The sequence below is a fragment of the Girardinichthys multiradiatus genome, chromosome 3, assembly GCF_021462225.1.
Source record: "Girardinichthys multiradiatus isolate DD_20200921_A chromosome 3, DD_fGirMul_XY1, whole genome shotgun sequence".
In the NCBI taxonomy this organism is placed as follows: Eukaryota; Metazoa; Chordata; class Actinopteri; order Cyprinodontiformes; family Goodeidae; genus Girardinichthys; species Girardinichthys multiradiatus.
In genome coordinates this window covers 24,864-47,383 of record NC_061796.1, presented here as the reverse complement: position 1 = coordinate 47,383, position 22,520 = coordinate 24,864, and the positions used below count along the sequence as shown (strand labels likewise).

Here is a 22,520-nt window from a genome sequence, read left to right as displayed (position 1 = left end):
CTGTGGGCTTCATTTACTTTAACGAATCCTAAACCTAAAGGCGGCCACCTTTTAAGAATAGCTAGAACGGATCTTGATCAATGACCCCGCCCGCTTTATGGATTAAATTTAAAAAAAAGCTAACATTAGCTAGCTAGCTAGTAGCTAGCCTGTTAGCTGTTTAATAAAATACTGCCATTGGAATTTGAAGACGGTCCGCCCACGGCAAAACACTTGACAGCAACAATCAACCGACGGACCAACCTTGTAAAGGCAATTAAATAGCACTTTTTAGTTTAACGGGCAGAGCTACAGCTACTAGCCCTGGTATGCCCAGCCCCTCTGATGGAAATATCGGTCAAAGGAGAGGGGCTGCATTGAGCGCGCACTCCCGATCCAGCGCGCTCCTGAGACATTTCCCACAAAATGGCCGCCAAAACAAACCTAACACGAACGCTTCCCAATAGTCCTAGTGAGAAAAAAAAAAAAAAGGTAATATTAAAATTAAAACGTTAGTACTGACGTATACACTGCTGTATGTTGGGATCATGCGGATCCAAAAGAACAACGTAAACTTGAGAGCAAGCTGAAATCCAGCCTTACTACAGCATCTAGTTGAGTCAAAAGACAAAAAATTGGATGCTTTCGCTGCGAATGTGATCTCTAATGAAAAATAGGTTCGCTGTCAACTGATGGATCCGCGAAGGAACCGAAAGCATTAGCAAGTAACATAACTGAGCATGTCCGCTGTAATTACGTCTGTATGCTACAGAAATAACTGATTCAGTCTTCAAAACCACATAAAAAAATGTATTTAAACACGTTTGCCTTTAAAAAATACAGATTTTCCTCACTCTAGTTTAAACCACGGACTTTTAGAATGACAAGTCAAGAGTTCCCTCTGCAGTCTCATGTCATCTTACCATAAACGAGTTCAACGAATCCTTACTGAATTGCAGTGGGTGTTAAATCAGAACACAATCACTGAGAAATCCTAAAGTATACACATTAAATACCTGCATTGGGGCATGTCATTTTGATGATTTCAGAATGGGGAAAACATAAAACACTAATTAGTTTGAATAAATTCTATATAAAAAAAAATATATCAGGTGTAAAAATAAAAATGACTAGCCACACTTTAAGACTCACTACATCAAGCAATTCTAACTGAAGACAAATCCTTGAGCGAAACAAACTGTACAATTTCTGTCAAAATACCTTTTTACAGGTTAACAGTTTGTTAAACCAAACATTCCAGAATGATTCCAAAGGTTGGCATTACTAAAGATTATATTTTACATGTACACATCTATATTTAACCTGACCAAAAGTGTCATCATCTGCAGTAAAATTTGAGTTTCTCTCAAAGAAATAACAAATTTACCCCCACATTTGGCAGTCAACTTCAGCAACTTTTGTTAAAAAAAACAACCTCATTTCGTACTTCTGTGTACTTCCATCCTTACAGCATTAGCAACTGACCCAGCAACAGTTAGAATAGCCCATTAAATCCCTCAATTTTACAAATAAGCCACCCTCACTCCGTGCATATTGGTTTGGAAATAAAACTACATCATAAGTTATTGATGAGAACTGCCTTGAGAATTATGGGTCTGCCACTACCATATCTACAAGATAGCCACACAACCACCTGCAAAGAGTCCAGAAAAGATTTTTTTTTTTCAAATGTTTCTTCAGGAAAGCCCTTAAATGATTCAGTTTTTACCATGCTGCATTTAGAGTTGGGACCAAATGCAGATGTGGATTGTTTTTGGATATTTTAAGTCTGTCATTTATGGTCCAACTGTATTACATGTTATTCAAGTTTAAATGTATTTTTATTTACCAATGTATTTTATACATTCATAAGAATGAATAAAAGTAAAAATTTTTTGTTTTTAAAAAGCTTAAGAGTGAGACAGAGTAAATTGTATTTTACATCAATTTATGTACAATGTATGTGTTACATATGACAAACTTAAAGCTATAGCTGACTATCAAAACATTCAAGGGTATTCCCACTAAACGAAATTAGACAGCTAGAAATAGCTCAACAGAAATTTACCTCCGTCAGGTAGACAGAGGCTGCTAAAGGGGGTAACTTGAAAGTTATTTTGTTTGACTTGACAGTGATGATTGGTTGCTTTCTGTCCGTTTTCCACACATCATTTCTTCTGTTTAGGTGGAGGTCTAAAAACACAAGAACAAAGTCATTATAGGGTCTGCACACTTAACCCAAATCAAAAACACTGAAAGCAAATCGACAGGCACCACTGTTCATGTGGACCCATCCATTTAAACATTTAACAGCCTTTACATGAACAGTTCTTTAAAACAAGTGAATAACCCATTAAGAGCTAATGGGAATGTTCTGTTTATACAAAGTTATAGCAACAACATCTTCAAAACGTAAAACTCTACCTTTGCAATTGGTTGTTTGTTGATTTGCTTTCAGTCGAAGTGCCTATGTGAATTACCCGAGAAAAGCCGCTAAGGGAGACCAGGGAGGTTACTTTACCTGTAGATGCCCACCACCACAGCATGGTCTCTCTCATAGGGCTCCAGAGTGAGCTGTTCTTGTGGCTTCATGTTCTCACCGCTCATCTTCTTCACCTCAGAAGCAAATACTGCCTCTGGCGCTGCAGTTGAGTCTATACAATTGGCCTAAAACAAAATGAACAAAAAGGCTTTAACCTCACAAATCCATATGGTTCAAAATCAAGTACAATTACCTCTAACATCTAACATGATGTGGCAGCATAAAAGCAATGTTCCTGGTTTGTAGATCTTAATCCATTTAGTAAAAATGTTTTTAGTACGTTAGTCATTCCAACACCCATTCACAACAGATTTCTCTTTCACTCAAGTTAAAATCCACTTTACCTTTCATTAAATAGCAGCTACCTCAGTGTGTCTGCTTAAAATCTTTAAATATTGGATTTCACTAATGAATATCACAAAGTCTCCTCAGCTCTTCATGTGTTTGCTGTGGAAATACAATAGGGCTTGGAAATGGACATCCCGCCACATTGTACGCTGGGACTGCCACAGCCATCTTTTCAGTGGCAACACCGACGCCCCTAACAGAAGCTACCTTTAACAACAATGGATCGTGAGCAGAACAAGTCACAGATCCCGTACCGCAACAAATTAAATAGCGTTTTGAGACGGCGACACCTCAGGAAAATACAGTCAGTTAACAGGCTTGATTCGTACAAACAGAAGCTTCATGTAGTAACATTACCCAACTTGTTTGTTTACCTATACACACACAAGCAATTTCGAATAAAAGTGTATAAATTGTGTTTTTTTATTAATGGAAGTACATATGATGTTAAAATGGCACATTTTTATTTGTTCACTTTATGCTTCTGAGTAACTGACTCACTAGTGCTGCAGATGCTGCAAGTTTGACACTTCTTTGATCCAGTTTATCTCAGACCACGGGTGCTTTGCACTGCAATGTTGATTTTAATGTTTGATAGTTTTTATGGAAGTTTGACTTTTGATGTTACAATGGCACATTTATATTGGCTCACTTTATGCTTAAGATAATTTTGCTCTGTAATGCTGCAGATGCTGCTAGAACTGATACACCTGTGGCCTTTAGTTGTGCTCACACTTTATTGCAATGACACTTTAGTTGACCTGTTTACTTCGGACCACATGGGCTTTGCTGTGCTATATTGGTTTTAATGACTGATATTTTTTTATGGAAGTTGGTTTTATTGTGTTCACACTTTATTGCAGTAACACCCTTTTCAATGTTCGACTGTTTTGTGGAAGGTGTACTACCATTTTCTACCTGTGCTTTTTCAATTCAGTTTATTTATATAAAGCCAATTCACAATACATGTTGTCTCAAGGCACTTTACAACAGTCAGGTTCATACATTCCTATTAATCGTAACCATTGAACAGTTCAGTCAGATTCAGTTATTTATTCAAATTGGATAAAAAGTTTTTCTATCTAAGGAAACCCAGCAGATTGCATCCAGTCAGTGACTTGCAGCATTCACTCCTCCTGGATGAGCATGTAGAGACAGTGGAGAGGAAAAACTCCCTTTTAAACAGAAAGAAACCCCCTTTTTCAGATTAATAAAGATGCAAAAGAATCTTTAAGTTGTCCATCATTTATTAACATAAGGCGACCAATACACTGCTTTCTGTTGAGCACAAGTTAGTTCGTTTTGACAGTTATTGACAAACCTTTATTGAGATGACAAAGTGTCCTCCATTTTTCAGGAAGTTGTGAGCATTCAAAGCAACAATCCTTGTCTGGTCAGGCTGGGCCACATCAGCAAAAATCACATCCACCATGCCTAGAACGAAAAGGGTAAAACTGAATATACAATGTATGATTTGCTCTTTCATCTACTGGTAAGAAAAGTGAAGTGAAATTCAACAAAGTATTCAACAGGGTATCATCTTCACATGTAACTGTTGATTTAAAGTAATCAAAGATGAGAAGACTTGTCTCTAATGTCCCCATGCAAAGACTTGTTTTTAAATAACTTCAGATGTTACAAGTTAGAATGCTGCGACTTTTTACTTTGTTTCACAGGATTACTTAGAGAGTTACATACAACTAAGACCTATCGCCATATTTATACTAGTAGTGTGAAAAGAGATTACTGTTGTGCTTCCAGAACCACCTACCAACCAGCATCCGGTATTTGTGTGGATGCCTGGCGTCTTCAATGATTGGAATGATGTTGGTGCGTTTCTTTGCCACATTGAGAAGGTCACGACCTGATCGATGGGAGAACTCCACTGCATAAACAAGCCCCTCCTGTGACCAAAAAGTGCAACATGTACTTAAATCAAGGCATTTTAGACTTTAATCTTGTGTAAAAGTGTTTTGTGTACTGCAGATCACAAACATATTTCTGGAAGCATCTCCAAATCACTACAGTTGAGTGTTATGAGCAGAGGAATAAACCATATCACTTTATTGAATATTTAGCATCATTCTTGATTTCAAGCTGATAAATGTGATCAACTTCCATGGTATGGCCAGGGCATTATAAAAATGAAAACCAAACACAGGTTCAAGTGATGAGGCAAGATCTCCTAAGAAGGTACTTAACATGTAAATACTACTGGCTTTCTCTTTGGTGCTACCACTGATTTAACAGAAGTCTTAAACAATAAAAATGTTTATTGTAAAATATAGAGCAGGAAATGAAAATTAATAATAACTGGGAACCACTATTAAAAAAAATCCTGCAAAGCCACTTTTTCATGGGTTCTACTTTGACTCAGCCATTTCCATTAACGGCCTTTCGGTCCCATTTGGGGTGGGGGTGGGGGGTTTTGTTGCTCCGTCAGTCGGAACAGAACAGAGCAGGAGCGGAGGATGTGGAATTCTTTCTTCTTCCTCTACAAATAACTGTAGCAGCAGGAAGGAGCCAGCGGTGTTGGTTTCTAAAATTAAGTACATTTTAAGGTTTAATGATACTTAAATTTCAAACACTGATTAAAATTACTGTGAATTCCGGATTATAAGCCACTACTTTTTTCACACACTTTGAACTCTGTGGCCTATACAACGGTGCGGCTAATGGATTGTTTTTTTTCATGCTGCCAAAAACATTTTGCCTGGTAACAGTAGACCAATCAAATTGATGAGTAGTTCAAAGAGGTTCAATGAACTTGTGCGATAAATCAAGAGCACTTTCACAATTCAATTACCGGTATTGTAAATCAGACATTTATATTCACCCTCATCAACATGGAAAATCACCAACAAGTTTCGAAAGGCACCACATTTCGAAGGAGACCGGGTGCGCTCAAGTGCGTCAACGAAGAGGCTGAACTGAGTGACTTGTAAAGGTGAAGAACAGGACTTTAATGGTTTCAGTGCGCAGGTATATATATATATGTGTGTGTGTGTATAATGAAACTGAAACACCTGTCATTTTAGTTTGGGAGCTTTCATGGCTAAATTGGACCAGCCTGGTAGCCAGTCTTCATTGATTGCACATTGCACCAGTAAGAACAGAGTGTGAAGGTTCAATTAACAGGGTAAGAGCACAGTTTTGCTCAAAATATTGAAAGGCCAGGAACAGACTAATAAAAGAGATCAAAGCAGCTAAGAGAAGCTACAGTGAGAAGCTGAAGAACATCCTTTCTACTGGTGACACTTCAGCTGTATGGACTGGTCTGAGAAACCTGACTCCCTACAAGAGCCCCTCCACCCATCCTGAACAGAGTCATCTCCTGGCCAACTGTCTGAATGGCTTCTACTGCAGACATGACAAGAAGCCATTCACACCTCAAAATCATCCCCTCTACATCCCATTCAGGAACAAATTCCTCCCATAAAGCAACCAACCCCCTACCTTCAGATCTTCTGCCTGCACTAAAGATCTCAGAGGAAGAGGTAAACAGGCTCTTTCAGTGCATGAAACCCACCATCGTAGGATTAAATGACTACAGGCCTGTTGCCCTGACGTCTGTGATCATGAAGTCCTTTGAGCGGCTGGTGTTGAAGCACCTGAAAGACATCACAGGCCCCCTGCAATTTGCTTACTGAGCAAACAGGTCGGCAGATGATGCTGTTAACTTAGGTCTACACTTCATCCTGCAACACCTCGACCGTCCAGGGATGTACGCCGGGATCCTGTTTGTAGACTTCAGCTCGGCCTTCAACACCATCATACCAGACATCCTCCACCAGAAGCTCACACAGCTCAACGTCCCAGCCTCCACCTGTCAGTGGATCAACAGCTTCCTAACTGACCGACAGCAGCAGGTGAGACTGGGGAGCATCTTCTCCCGATCCAGATCAATAAGTACTGGTGCCCCCCAGGGGTGTGTTCTATCCCCACTCCTCTTCTCTCTGTACACAAATGACTGCACCTCATCGGACTCGTCCATGAAACTCCTTAAGTTTGCAGATGACACCACTGTCATTGGACTGATCCAGGATGGTGATGAGTCTGCATACAGACAGCAGGTGGATTGGCTGGTACACTGGTGCGGTCAGAACTACTTTGAACTGAACCCACTCAAGACTGTGGAAATGGTGGTGGACTTTCGGAGAACACCACCCCCATCATCCTCAACAACACTGTATCGGCCGTGGACCACTTCAAGTTCTTAGGAACCACCATCTCTGAGGACCTGAGATGGTCTTCACACATAGACACTGTTCGAAAGAAGGCCCAGCAGAGACTGTACTTTCTGAGGGAACTCAAGAAGTTCAACCTTCCACAGGAACTGCTGGTCATCTTCTACACTGCCATCATTCAGTCTGTCCTGTCTTCATCCATCTCAGTGACTATCATTTCAGCCTACGGGCCGAGTGGTAGTGCAGATTACCCTGCCTTCTTGGCATCCCTGTCGGGGGTGCTGGATAGTGCCCCTTTCGGGGACTCCATTATTCTGCTGCGAAACTTCAACGTCCACGTGGGAAACGACAGTGACATCTGGAGAGGTGCGATCAGGAGGAATGGCCTCCCCGATCTGAATCCGAGTGGTGCTTTGTTATTGGAATTCTGTGCTAGTTACGGATTGTCCATAATGAACACCATGTTCATGCACTTGACACCAGGACACCCTAGGCAGGAGGTCAATGATCGACTTTGTTGTCGTATCATCAGATCTTCGGCCGCATGTTTTGGACACTCGGATGAAGAGAGGGGCTGAGCTGTCCACTGATCACCACCTGGTGGTGAGTTTGATCAGTTGGAGGAGGAGAAAGCCAGACAGACTTGACAGGCATAGTGAGGGTCTGCTGGGAACGTCTGACGGAGCCTTCGGCCAGGGATGTATTCAACTCCCACCTCCGGGAGAGCTTTGACCAGATTCCGGGGGATGTTGGAGACATAGAGTCCGAGTGGACCATGTTCTCAACCGCATCTATGGCGATTGCTACTGCGGCCCGAAGGCGGTGGCGGTGCCTGTTGCGGCGGAAATCCCAGAACCCGGTGGTGGACGCTGTCAAGCTGAAGGAGTCCTATCGGCTGTGGCTGGCTTGTGGGACTCCTGAGGCGGCTGACGGGTACCGTGAGGCCAAGCGTGCCACGGCCCGGGCTGTGGAAGAGGCAAAAACTCTGGTCTGGGAGGAGTTCGGTGAGGTCACGGAGAAGGACTGCCGGTTGGCCACGAACCGATTCTGGCAAACTGTCCGGCGCCTCAGGAGGGGGAAGCAGTGCTTCGCCAACACTGTTTACAGTGGGGGTGGGATCTCCCCAATCCTGCCATCACACATTCCCTGGTGGAAACAGAGGTTGGGGACTCTGGGTTGGACTCTTTCATCACCCAGGCTGAAGTCACCGAGGAGGTTAAAAAGCCGCTGGTCCACCAGCTGTATACCCTCTACAGGGTACTTGAGGGTTCATGGGAGTTTGCCCAACCGGTCCACATGTGTTTTGCAGACCTGGAGAAAGCATTCGACTGTGTCCCTCGTGATGCCCTGTAGGGGTGCTCCAGTATGGAATCAGGGGTCTTTATTAGGGGCCATCCGGTCCCTGTACAAGTGGAGCAGGAGTTTGGTCCGTATTGCCGGCACTAAGTCAGACCAGTACCCGATGCATGTTGGACTCCGGCAGGGCTGCCCTTTGTCACTGGTCCTGTTCATAACTTTTATGTACAGGACTTCTAGGGGGTCTGGTTTGGGGACCAGTGGATTTCGTCTCTGAAGCAAAGTGTGAAGCAGCTGGGACGAAGATCAGCTCCTCCAAGTCAAGGGTGGCTTTTCCTCTTCAGGTTGGAGGGGAGTTCCTGCCTCAAGTTTAGGAGTTCATGTATCTCGGGGTCTTGTTCACGAGTGAGGGAAGAATGGAGATTGACAGACGGATCGGCGCGGCTGCCGCAGTAATGGGGGCACTCTGCCGGTCCGTTGTGGTGAAGAGAGAGATGAGCCGAAAAGCGAAGATCTCGATTTACCGGTTGGTCTACGTTCCTACCCTCAACTATGGCCACGAACTTTGGGTTATGACCGAAAGAATGAGATCCCGGATACAAGCGGCTGAAATGAGCTTCCTCCGTAGGGTGGCCGGGCACTCCCTTAGAGATAGGGTGAGGAGCTCGGAATAGAGCCGCTGCTCCTCCACATCAAGAGGAGCCCGTTGAGGTGGCTCGGTCATCTATACTGGATGGCTCCTGGACGCCTTCCTCGGGAGGTGTTCCAGGCACGTCCCACTGGGAGGAGGGCCAGGGGACGGCCCAGGACACGCTGGAGGGACTATGTCTCTCGGCTGGCCTAGGAACGCCTTGGGCTCCCCCTGGAGGAGCTGGAGGAGGTGTCTGGGTAGAGGGACGTCTGGGTGTCTCTGCTGAGTCTGCTGCCCCTGCAACCTTCAAACTTCTGTGAAATCAAACTGTCCACTTAGGAAGCAACACTGACTGACAATCAATTTCACATCTTGTTGTACAAATGGACTAGACAACAGGGGGAAATCTTTGGCGATTAGCAAGACACTCAATAAAGGAGTGGTTCTGCAGGTGGGGACCACAGACCACTTCTCAGTACCTATGCTTTCTGGCTGATGTTTTGGTCACTTTTGAATGTTGGTGGTGCTTTCACACTCGTGGTAGCATGAGACGGACTCTACAACCCACACAAGTGGCTCAGATAGTGCAGCTCAGGATGGCACATCAATGTGAGCTGTGGCAAGGTTTGTTGTGTCTGTCAGCGTAGTGTCCAGAGCCTGGAGGCGCTACCAGGAGACAGGCCAGTACACCAGGAGACTTGGAGGAGGCCGTACGAGGGCAACAACCCAGCAGAAGGACCACCTCCACTTTTATGCAAGGAGGAACAGGAGGAGCACTGCCAGAACCCTGCAAAATGACCTCCTTCAGTGGGTCAGTAATGGTGTGGGGCGGCATTTCTTTGGAGGGCCGTAAGGCTCACCAATATTCTCTTAATCAACCTCTGAGGCCGTCACAGAGCAGCTGTATTTGTACTGAGATTAGGTTAGACACAGGTGGACTCTAGTCATTAGCAATCATCAGGCAACTTCTGAAAGCAATTGGTTGTATTCGGAGTAAAGGAGCTGAATACTTTTGCACATCGCACTTTTCAGTTTTTTATTTGTAAAAAATTTAAATCATGTACAATTTTCTTTCCACATCACAACTGTACAGGTCCTTCTCAAAAAATTAGCATATTGTGATAAAGTTCATTATTTTCCATAATGTCATGATGAAAATTTAACATTCATATATTTTAGATTCATTGCACACTAACTGAAATATTTCAGGTCTTTATTGTCTTAATACGGATGATTTTGGCATACAGCTCATGAAAACCCAAAATTCCTATCTCACAAAATTACATATTTCATCCGACCAATAAAAGAAAAGTGTTTTTAATACAGAAAACGTCAACCTTCAAATAATCATGTACAGTTATGCACTCAATACTTGGTCGGGAATCCTTTGGCAGAAATGATTGCTTCAATGCGGCGTGGCATGGAGGCAATCAGCCTGTGGCACTGCTGAGGTCTTATGGAGGCCCAGGATGCTTCGATAGCGGCCTTTAGCTCATCCAGAGTGTTGGGTCTTGAGTCTCTCAACGTTCTCTTCACAATATCCCACAGATTCTCTATGGGGTTCAGGTCAGGAGAGTTGGCAGTGATACCATGGTCAGTAAACCATTTACCAGTGGTTTTGGCACAGTGAGCAGGTGCCAGGTCGTGCTGAAAAATGAAATCTTCATCTCCATAAAGCTTTTCAGCAGATGGAAGCATGAAGTGCTCCACAATCTCCTGATAGCTAGCTGCATTGACCCTGCCCTTGATAAAACACAGTGGACCAACACCAGCAGCTGACACGGCACCCCAGACCATCACTGACTGTGGGTACTTGACACTGGACTTCTGGCATTCTGGCATTTCCTTCTCCCCAGTCTTCCTCCAGACTCTGGCACCTTGATTTCCGAATGACATGCAGAATTTGCTTTCATCCGAAAAAAGTACTTTGGACCACTGAGCAACAGTCCAGTGCTGCTTCTCTGTAGCCCAGGTCAGGCGTTCTGCCGCTGTTTCTGCTTCAAAAGTGGCTTGACCTGGGGAATGCGGCACCTGTAGCCCATTTCCTGCACACGCCTGTGCACGGTGGCTCTGGATGTTTCTACTCCAGACTCAGTCCACTGCTTCCGCAGGTCCCCCGAGGTCTGGAATCGGCCCTTCTCCACAATCTTCCTCAGGGTCCGGTCACCTCTTCTCGTTGTGCAGCGTTTTCTGCCACACTTTTTCCTTCCCACAGACTTCCCACTGAGGTGCCTTGATACAGCACTCTGGGAACAGCTTATTTGTTCAGAAATTTCTTTCTGTGTCTTACCCTCTTGCTTGAGGGTGTCAATAGGGGCCTTCTGGACAGCAGTTAGGTCGGCAGTCTTACCCATGATTGGGGTTTTGAGTGATGAACCAGGCTGGAGTTTTAAAGGCTCAGAATCTTTGCAGGTGTTTAGAGTTAACTCGTTGATTCAGATGATTAGGTTCATACTCGTTTAGAGAGCCTTTTAATGATATGCTAATTTTGTGAGTAGGAATTTTGGGTTTTTTCTTTGAGCTGTATGACAAAATCATCCGTATTAAGACAATAAAAGACCTGAAAATATTTCAGTTAGTGTGCAATGAATCTAAAATATATGAATGTTAAATTTTCATCATGACATTATGGAAAATAATGAACTTTATCACAATATGCTAATATTTTGAGAAGGACCTGTATACCACTTGTGTTGGTCTTTCACATAAAATTCTAATAAAATATATTTGTTTGTTCTTGTAATGTGACAATTTCTGGAAATGTTCAAGGGGTGTAAATACTTTTACAAGGCACTGTATATCTACAACAATGTGCATCTAAATTATTTGTGTCTGACCACATCCAGGGAGAGTGAGGTGATGGTAAATGGACTGAATTTATATAGTGCCTTTCCAGTCATACAGACCGCTCAAAGCGCTTTACACTAGAGCCACAATCACACTCACACATTCATACACCGATACGCAGATCGGTAGGCAACTTGAGGTTAAGTGCCTTGCCCAGGGGCACATCGACATATGGCAGGAGGAAGCTGGAATCGAACCCACAACCTTCTGATTGCAAGACGACTACTCTTCCTACTGGGCCACTGTCGCCTCTTGATGGGAATAAGTTTCTGGCTTCAGCAGCTGGCCAGGTAGATAACATTTTCTGACAAAAATTACAGTAATTTAGAGCTTAACAAGCACCAACTATCAAAAACCAGCTTCCAAAAGTGAGTGGTGCATCTCTCTGGCATACTGGAACACAACATCTACCAGGCATAATGTTTAGAAGTTGACATAAAAACCTTCCTAAACACCCCTCTTTACGTAAATCCTAAGACAGTAACAAGAAGTCTTAAAGGCGTCTTGAAAGTGTCTTCAGCTATGGGCTTAAAAACGTTAAGTCTTTTTAAAGCTATTAAAACACCATCACAGGTTTCTCTAGACAGAGCGTATTGACAACTACAATGGTATAATCTGATGAATACACTATAAAAAAATAAAAATAATTAAATTCTTTAGGGTGTATTTTATTATCAAATTCAGGGTTCTCGCCAGAACATTTAGCGGTCCGCTACCCTGAAAGTTGTCACTGTTCCGATGACATTGCATACAAACATACAACATGCACATTACATAAAGTATATTGTGAAAAACATATGTGATATGCAATATTCAGCTATGTAATGATCATATATCGATGTGTTCAAAATACAATTGTAGCAAGACGGGTGCATGGAGTTTGCTTCATTTAACGGATCTGTGACCTTGACCCAACATCAAGACCAAAAATAATGTTTGGAAGCCAAAAATAAAAAAGTTGGCTTTATGTGTATTTAAAGTTTGCAAACCTAAAAAGACTAAATAGAAATATGTACTTCAGCTTAAATGGTGGAAGAGATTATGGAAATGATAAAGTAAGAAATCACAAAAGAGGTGTAAAGATGGAAAAGGTGAAGCCCAAAAAAAAAAAAAAAACATTAGTACACAATTGGAGTGGTATACTTACTGGTCCAACAATGTCTGAAACGTGGGATACCGTAGTACCAGAGGCAGCCCCCAGGTACATGACCTTAGATCCAGGTTTGATATGAATCTGGTCAATTCCTCCTAAAATTGCCGCTGCCAGCTTGGAGCGAAAAGGATTCCAGGCTCTGTACTCAATTTTCGTCTCACCTTCCTAACAGAAAAAGCACCAATTCACCATAAGAATCAATACTGATCTGTGCAATTAAATCTGACACTGTCAACACTAAAGTCAGACTTTACCTCAACACTCATTCTCTTTTCTCCATACACAGATTCTCCCACCACCATGTTTTTGGTGACCAGAGCATCCTCCTTCCCTCTGCAGATGAAGACTCCTAACACACACACACAAAACAACTTACTGGTGCCAATTCACACACCAAAATACATCACATTCTTTTAACGCTACCATTTTAAAATAATGCAACAACATTTTGTTTGTGTTTTTAAACAATTTCCTGTGTTCAGAATCCAAATTTAAAACATGGAAATGTAAGCAAAACTGATTAAAAACTGAAAATGTGTGAGCCCATAAACCAACACATAACTTCATGAGTATTGTCTGTTTATAAATTATGTCAATTAAGAACTCAGTGGAGACATAAACATACCATTTTAGACTTTCATAGCTACAAAGCTGAAAATATAAGTGTTGGATAAAAACCTTCATGTCTGTGTGGCTCGATCAAGATGTTTTTCCCGCCTCCAAAACCACCTCTGCCACCACCCCTCCCTCCTCTGCCTCCTCTTCCCCTTGGGGTGCCTCTGCCACCCCCGCGGCCTCGAAATCCTCCATCTGGGGACCTAAAGCCTCCACCTGAAATGATTAAATATTAGTGCTTAACGTCAAAAAGAGTGCATCTTTGGATTGCAGCATTTTAGACATGCAAAGTCTAATATACTTTGTCTTTTTTTCCGTCACGGAGGTCAGACTCCAGTTCTTGACGGCCGGTGCCCTGAACTTTTTAGATACGTCTCCACTTCAACACCTGAATCCGATAAGTCATTAGCAGAACTCTGTAGAACTTGATGACATGACATGATTCAGCCATTTGAATCAGGTGTGTTGGATCGAGAATGTATCTTAAAGTTGCAGGACATCGGCCCTTGAAGAAGGGAGTTGACACAGCTCATTAACATTGGATAAAAACTGAAGCAGCAAAAAGGCACGAGGATGCTCCACATTTTAAATCCACCAATTCAATACAATTATCCTTATGGCTTAGTCAGCTGAAAGGTCCTGACATTTGGAGGTGTGGGTGGGGTTGAATCCAAGCCTCCTATGTTACAAGTTGTACCCACCTAAGAGCAGAGACAACAGATGTTCGAGATGTTCCAGGTTCAAACAGAGCAATTATTGAACAAATTCTTTTAACATGAAAGACCATCTCTGTTCGTGAGATTTATGTATTGTTTTGTTTATGAGATGCTGTTAAAATTTATAAGATTTTTTTTTATATGACTATTTTCTCACCTCTTCCTCCTCCTCGTCCACCCCGGTCTCCAAAACTGCCTCTAAATCCACCACGTCCTCCACCTCTTCCTCCTCTCTCACCACGTGGACTGAAACCTTTAACACAAACATTTGACCTGAGAACATCCAGGAAACAATGCTCCTTTCAGGAACAGCAATACACAATCCATCACACTTATTTAGGTAAATACACACACACACACACACACACTTCTTCTCGCCAATTTCAACATTTATAGCACAAATTTTATTTCATAGCAGTGTTTACATTGACGTCTTTGAAATTTATTAACTGATTCAAATTAATGCACCACGAAGGAAGCCAGTTGCCCAGCGTTTCCAGTCGCCCATAAACAGCTTTTTCCTCCATTTCCCACAATTATGTACCGACTCCGACTGCATGGAAAACATGTCTAAGAGAGCTAGAACTACAGAAAAATAACTATTTGAACAAAATCAGGAAATATAAATTACAGCTTTGCAAAGTTTCCATAAATTTTTTTTTCCTTAAAGACAACTGGGCTAGTTCCAATGAGATGAAAACACATGAGATTTATACAGTGGTGTTGACATGTATTCTGTTGGAAAATAGTAACAGGGACCAGCCAAAAACAGCTGTTTAGCTATTAAGATTATTTCAAGTGGTTTCACAAGCAAAACTTACAGATGTGGCTTATTATAGTCTGCTGTAAGACTACACAATGCAGCAAGAATGGCCTCGGTTCGATTCCCACCCTGGGGTCTTTCTGCATGGAGTTTGCATGTTCTCCCCGTGCATGCGTGGGTTCTCACCGGGTACTCCAACTTCCTCCCACAGTCCAAAGACATGACTGTTAGGTTAATTGGTAACTCTAAAATTGCCCTTAGGTGTGTGAATGGGTGTGGGCTTGGTTGTTTGTGTGTTGCCCTGTGATGGACTGGCAACCTGTCCAGGGTGAACCCCGCCTCTCGCCCATAGACTGCTGGAGATAGGCACCAGCTCCCCCGTGACCCACTATGAAATAAGCGGTAGAAAATGACTGACTATATATATATACATATACACACACACACAGTACAGCGTCAAGTGATTCTAATTTCTGCCTTATGCAGACAGCCTACAGTAAAGTAAAATATTGATACATTTTACAGAGATCTCGAGGGGGCCACAGACAAACAGGCAGATCTTGTGGAGCAGTCCTCCATTGAGGAAAATCACAATTACTGCTAAACTACACCCCCATCCTTGTGGACACTGTGGATCAGATGTGCAGATAGAAATTTTGCATCCTGCTGTGTTCCCTGCTAAGACCTCGTGTGGCCACTATTGACATAAGCAACAAAAACATGCATATCCATCAGTTATTTAACCTTAATATAACATTATGAACTTCAAGTGGTTACCTATTTGCTCACATCATCTTTAAATCAAGAAAGTAAAGTACATCTATTAGTAAGCCTTAAAACAATCTAAATAAGACCCTTTTTATGTACAGCATCACTAGCCTGTCACTGTAATACCATATACCCTGGGTTTTCATTAAGGGAAGTGTGATTAAAAAAAAAGGGTAGTTATTACCAAACCCTAGCAGGTCAATTCAGATGATTTAACCCTTCTTACAAAACGTATCCCTACCAAAAACAACCAACACTAAAGTCTCAGTGCTGAAGATGCCTGCTCTGCTTACTGCCGTTTGCTTCTTTGTGGTACAAATCAAAACTTCAACAGTTCATATTACTGCAGTAACCATAGAACTTTGCATTGTAAGCTCAGAGTCAAAGAGTGTGCATCAACCCTAAGAAACACGTGAAAACACAAAGCACACAAGTTTTTTATGTTTTTTTTTACCCTCAGCAATACAATCATTTGGTTAAAATTTTTTTTTTTTTTACAGGCAAAGAAAACTATTTTCACAGTATTAAACCATTTCATATAAACATTTTACAGTGACATGACGTTTTGGTGTGGCCTAGCCAAAGTCTGGTCGTTAAATCCAACTCAGATCCTGCGCTATGACATTAAACCCTCCAACATTGCTGAACTGAAACATTTCTGCAAAGGAAGATGGAAAATTCTTTAAAAGGTGTTGTTGAAGACTCAAGGTCAGTTATCACAAACTCTTACTGTCAGCTACTGCTGACAAGGGTGGCACAGGTAGAAATCAGGTCTAGGGTGCAATTACTTTTTTACATAAGACCAGGATGGTTTGGATAGCTTTTTTTCCCTTAATGAATAAACTCATTAAAAAAATAAAAAAAACAGCTTTTTGAATTTACTCTGGTTATATTTATAGCTCAGCATGGGATATCACATCAGGGTCCAGATTAAATGCAATCTTCTGGTTCCAATGGACACCTTTTCTCTTACTAATTAGCGTTGTATGATACACTGGACCTGACTCTACAGTCTAGAATGGAATGAAATGCTGTGTAATTGTGTGAATGCTGAAGGCATTCACACAATAGAGATCCTGTTTCTCTTTACTATTATGTATATCTAACACTTTTTTTGGCACCTATCTCCTCCTTCATACGTTGTGCTATTTCAGCCATTCAACTTTTAAAATGTTCAGCTCATTTAGGACATTACAGCTATGACTTTTGGTATTAATACTTTTTAAAATATTCAGCTTTTTGTGCCGATTTTTGGCCCATTGAAATGAATGGAAAATCCTAAAAATTCTGCAAAATTCAGCTAGAAACACCATTCAACTTTTAAAATGTTCACAAGACATTAGGTTATCTTCAAATGATTCAGCGTTTTGATATCTTTTACAGTTCCTCTACAATTGCGATTCAACTTTATGCAAAGATTTTTGACATCATTTTTGATTTTATAATCCTATGGCGGAATTCGTCAGGTTGGTAGAGTGTACGCTCTAGGTTTTTGAATAACCTGAGAAGAGAACGACAAACCGCCTCTCTTGCTCAATTTTTCCACTCTACTGGCACGAATTATGTATCAAAAACGTAGTAATGCTCTATCGCGATTCAGAAAATGTCACCCTCATTGATGTGGGACTAACAGATTTCATCAACACACCCAGGAGCAAAGCAAAGTCACACACCCTGAATGGAAAAACCTATAGGAATTGCAGAAAAAAATCAGAGCAAAAATCCTTTAAACTCACACGTTTTCGAATCGCCGTCTCTCATAAACCGTTCAAGTTAGAGACTTGAGCTTTGCACCAATTATTCTTCACACCTTGCTGTCGCTCACAGTGAAGGAATTTATTGATACCTTTTATCGTTTTGTCATAAAAAACGTTGTTTAGAGTACCAATCTGTCCTTCCCAAGATTGCTTGAATTAACAATTTCAAAATTATCCACTTTCTCTACACAGTCATAGCTCCTACACGGATTTATGTAGACACACGAAAAATCTCCAGGATTGTTCACCCATCCCTGCTGAGTACATAGCGATGCAAAAAATTATTTGGATACCTTTTATCGTTTCCCTTGCGACGTAATTTCGTTTTAGAGTGAAAAAATTCACCTTCACTCAGGTTAAAAATGGTCAAAATGATCCACTTTTTCACAAGGGTCACACCTCCCAGACCGATTTTTTGTAGAAAATTGAGATTGTCCATAATTGTTTCAGCAAGGCCTGCTGATTCATACGGTGCATGAATCAAAACGATAGCCCTTATAGTTTCCGAGTTATTAGACGATGTTCGAGAGCATGTTCAGGCATTTTTGTGTTTTTTCCTCAATTTTTTCCCTTTCTTTTCACCTAGTGTTGTGCCATTAATATTATATTTTCAAGAATAAGTGTTAATATTCTCGTTCCCCTGTCCGTTCTGAGAAAAACGGTCCAGGAATAACGTCGATAGCCCTTACGGTTTCAGAGTTATGGGCAGTAGTTCGGGAGCATGTGCCACCATGTTATAAAGCCAGGCCATGATGAGACACAAAGTGTGGTGCTGCATGAGTGAGAAACAGCAGCTGTTGGGCGCTCATTAGTTACCATAGCAACAGAACACAGCTGCCAGTGAACTTAAGTAACCTCTGACAGAGAGTGGCTCTGAGGCTGAGCTCAGGCCAGAAGCTTCCATGAGTGTTCTCAATAAGTCAGTCATAGCTGACAACCAAACTAGACTTTCAAAATAAGACCTACACATATGCTACAAAATAAAAGCCTCTTTTTACACTGAACATCAACCTTCCATATGTACAAATGATTTTTTTTAAAGCTGATAATAGCATAAACAATGATTTCAGCCGAGCAAGCAGGTTCTATATGACCAATGGAAATAACCCAGACCTGAAAGGACAACCATGCTGGATTTTCAAAACAAGACAAAACATGCTCTACAAAATAAAAGCCTTAACATTTTAAATTATAAATAATTGCAGGACTGGGCCTCACACTACTGTTGGAGCTCACCCAGTGTTAGAAATGCGACTATGCTGGTCCTTTGAAATAAGGCTTATTGAAACTTTCAAAATAAAAGTCTCAGCGATCCATAGTTTGTATTGATTTTTTAAGCTGATAACATACACAATGATTGTAGAATAGCAAGCAGGTTCTTATATCTAGTTGGAAGTACGCCAGACCTAAAAGGACAACTATACTGGACTTTCAAACAACACCTAGACATACCCTACAAAATAATCGTCTTCATATTTCACACAGCGATAATTCATCATTGGTCTTAAACACTATTGCTGGGACTCTGTGATGGAGAGAGATCTACTTTATCCTTTCAAAATAAACTCACAGATATTTACAAAATAAAAGTTTCAACATTCCTTAGTTGGGGTCTGCCATAGCAATGAAGGGAGAACAGTGAGTGGCCTGATTCCCATGTCATTGCCTGGTGACACCTATTCCTACACATCTCTAAACTGGACTTTTTATTTATTTGCGACTGCCAAAGCAATGCAAGGACACATGATTACTGGTGAAACAAGAACAGGTCTAGTTAGACATCTTATACCCTCAATCATGATGCACACCGTTCTGTTGCTTTGGTTTTGTACCTCAGCCCCCAACCGTTGGCTCTGGTCCGAGAGGCACGCACCAAGAGGCAGGACCCGTCTAAATTTCTTCAGAAATTTTCTAGCTTATTATTATTATTATTGTGTGAATGCTGAAGAGTGAATAATTTTAAATGGCAATTTCATAGACATTTGAATATACGCTGTAGTAAGCATCGGAATTTTAGCTAAATTTATCTTATATATTGCTTTTGCATGGTAGATGGGTTTAATTAATATCAGCCTTCATGCTAGTGATAACCAATATGCTAATGTTAGCATTTTAGCTTCTCTTTCTCCTCTCTCTTAGCTTAAGAACACTTTTGCGTTTTTTAGGCAATTTCTTGTTTGTTTTTGTGTTTCTTCAGCGCATTTGTTAGATCAATTTTTCTGAAATTTATGCTATTTTTTGTGTATTTTAGCACTGACTTCAACTTCTTAGGCTATATTTTTGCTTCAATCTATGCTTTTCAGCTCATCTATGGCAGCTCTTTCCTGCTTTTTAAAAGTTTTTGTCAGTTCTTGCATTTCAACAACTCTTTCAACAAGTAGTTTTGAGGTAACTTTACAGTAGAGCTGTTTTATAGCTAATAGTCTTCCTGCTCAAACAGATCAGATGACAGTTTTTCTTTGCTTTTTCAGCTATTTCTACTAATTTATCAGATTTAAGCTGATTTTCTGCAGTCAATTACAGCTTGTTTCTGCCAGCTTTCAGAATTCACACTGCATTTTCACAGGAAATGAAAATTTTTCTAGTTTGTCTTTAAATCTTCCCTTGTTAGATGGAGTTGTTTTGCTATTATTTAAATAAACTGTGTGAAATAGATTGTACATAATTGGGTAGAAATGTGTCATTGTCCCAAAACATGTTAATAGGTTGAACGATTTCTTCCTCAAAGGGAAAAATACTGTAAGAATCAAACTATTTTTGAGAGCTTGTAACAAGCTGTATATTAAGAGCTTCATCGTTATGTTTGCTAATGTAACTTCTTCGTATATTATGTGATTAGAAACCCTTCGGCCTTAAGTAACAAAGAGGCATAATTCCTTTGTGTCTTATTTAAAAACCTGGCTTCTTGCCACAGAGTAGAACTTTTCCAAAATCTAAAAACACCGTTTAAAAAGAGTTTAATTAATGCTTAAATTGTAAGATGTCTTAACTTGGAGCAAAAAGGTTTTAGTTAAGAAGCAAGCTAAAAGCTTTAACTGAATAATACATTCAAAGATTTGAACAGGGTTCCACTGAGTAGGCTACACCGTCTTAAACAGATTGAAAACAAGATAGCCACAACACGCTGTTTGTAGCCTTTTTCGCAGAATGCTCGAGCATTTCCAACCGGACAATGCAGTCGGTTTTCAGGAGATCTTCGTGCAGATTTCTTTCTCTGCTTCTCCTCGGCTACCTTACTTCTTGGTGAGTCAAGCACGTGCTTAGAGACACGAGGAACGTCCAGCTCAAAGTACAATCTGTAATTTACTAACAGCTCTAAACAACATTCAGCTTTAGTCCTTATTCACATAACAGCGAGGAGCAAGGGACGAAATCCCACATTTTTAAAGAGAATTACGGCGGCCACGTAGGTCGGCTGTATCTCTGTCTTAACCCAAACAAGGCATTAAGGCCACCATGAAACAAGATCTAACCATAGTCACATGTGTTACTGTACCTGGCTTCATGTTAGCTCAAGATTGGAGATGAAACAACAGGCTGAAAACTTGTGCTGTGCTCCTCCAGACGACAATCCAAATCTGTAACCAAGCACACGCAGTGAACACGTGTTGAGCTACTGCATATGCGCAGAATGTTCCTCCTCCTCTTCTTCTTCTTATGTTGGCGGTTGGCAAACAACTGAAGGAGGCATTACCGCCACCAACTGGTAAGGAATGTGGACCACATGACAGCTATACATACTTATGATACTTCTACATACCCTTACATACACTAAATCCTATTATACAACTTACACTGTTTTGAAAAATAAAACATAGCCTGATAAATAAAATATAACTTGATATCCTCTGTTTCCGGAATCTTTTTGCAATAAATCAACAATGTCTAATTTTATTTTCATATTACTAAGATTCCTAACCAACTTATTCCTCTGGACCTGATATTTCCTACAATGCAAAATAATATGTTCTATTGTCTCATCTTCCCCACACTCACATTTCCCTGTCTGATGTTTCCCTATTATAAATAAGGTTCTGTTCAAACCAGTATGTCCAATTCTAAGAAGTGGTATAATTGTCTCTTTCCTCCTGTTTCTTTCTGTTCTTCTCATTTCTCCAATTTTCCTTTGTGTTTTATAAAACCAGCGTCCATTCCTTTCTTCTTCCCATAACCTCTGCCACCTTTCTTCCATTTTTTGTTTTATTATACCCTTTACTTCTTTTACACTAAACCTTAATGTCAACCATTGTCCTATTGGTGCTCTTCCTAGCCATATTATCTGCCATTTCATTCCCCTTAACCCCGTGATGTGCTGGAACCCATATAAAATGAACTGTAAGCCCCTTCATAATGATTCTATAAAGTGCTTGTTGTATTTCAATTAATATATATATATATATATATATCTACTATCTGATTGACTATGTTGCAAACTGCCCAATGATGCACTAGAGTCTGAACAAATGATTGATTTTAATAGTCTAACATCTTCCACTCACTGAAGATGAGTGGAAGAAGTGGAAGAAGTAAAGCAAGCATTTCTCCTGTATAAACCGATACTCCATCACTTACCCTTTTTCCTACTTTAATATTAAATTGTGGTACAATAAAAGCTATTCCTATCCTATTTGCAGTATTTGTTGATGCATCAGTATATATATATATATATATACATAGTTATAATACTGGTTTATGTATTCTTGTGCACTATATTTATTCATAATAAAAAAACGTATTTTTGTTCTTCTTTTCTAATAATGAAAAATCTATTTTTGCATCAGAAAGTATCCAAGGTGGTATTGTAGTTAATGGAACTGTCTGACCTATATCTGATTTATGTAATTGAATTTAATTAGCTTTACAATTTATTATCCATCCAAATCTTTTCATTTTTTCTTTTTCCCAACCTTTTGTAAGC

The 22,520-nt window shown here is 40.7% G+C and overlaps 1 protein-coding gene across 1 annotated transcript; it reads right to left on the bottom strand.

Moving 5' to 3' along the window:
• Positions 1-768: 768 nt before the first annotated feature.
• fbl (fibrillarin) lies at positions 769-21,252 on the bottom strand. The gene is made up of 9 exons (XM_047357071.1): positions 21,099-21,252; positions 14,472-14,567; positions 13,662-13,814; positions 13,238-13,332; positions 12,978-13,148; positions 4,641-4,773; positions 4,191-4,303; positions 2,501-2,646; positions 769-2,172 (listed from the first exon to the last, which is right to left on the bottom strand). The coding sequence occupies exons 1-9, from the start codon at positions 21,106-21,108 to the stop codon at positions 2,148-2,150; spliced, it is 942 nt and encodes a 313-aa protein (XP_047213027.1). The 5' UTR covers positions 21,109-21,252; the 3' UTR covers positions 769-2,147.
• Between the last annotated feature and the right edge of the window lie 1,268 nt (positions 21,253-22,520).

Excerpts from the sequence above, each read along its gene's own strand:
- fbl (XM_047357071.1), bottom strand. Across the intron at positions 13,815-14,471 it reads TGGACGAGGAGGAGGAAGAG|GTGGAGGCTTTAGGTCCCCA; the intron begins GTGAGAAAATAG and ends TAATCATTTCAG. Across the intron at positions 2,647-4,190 it reads ACTTTGTCATCTCAATAAAG|GCCAATTGTATAGACTCAAC; the intron begins GTTTGTCAATAA and ends ATTTTGTTTTAG.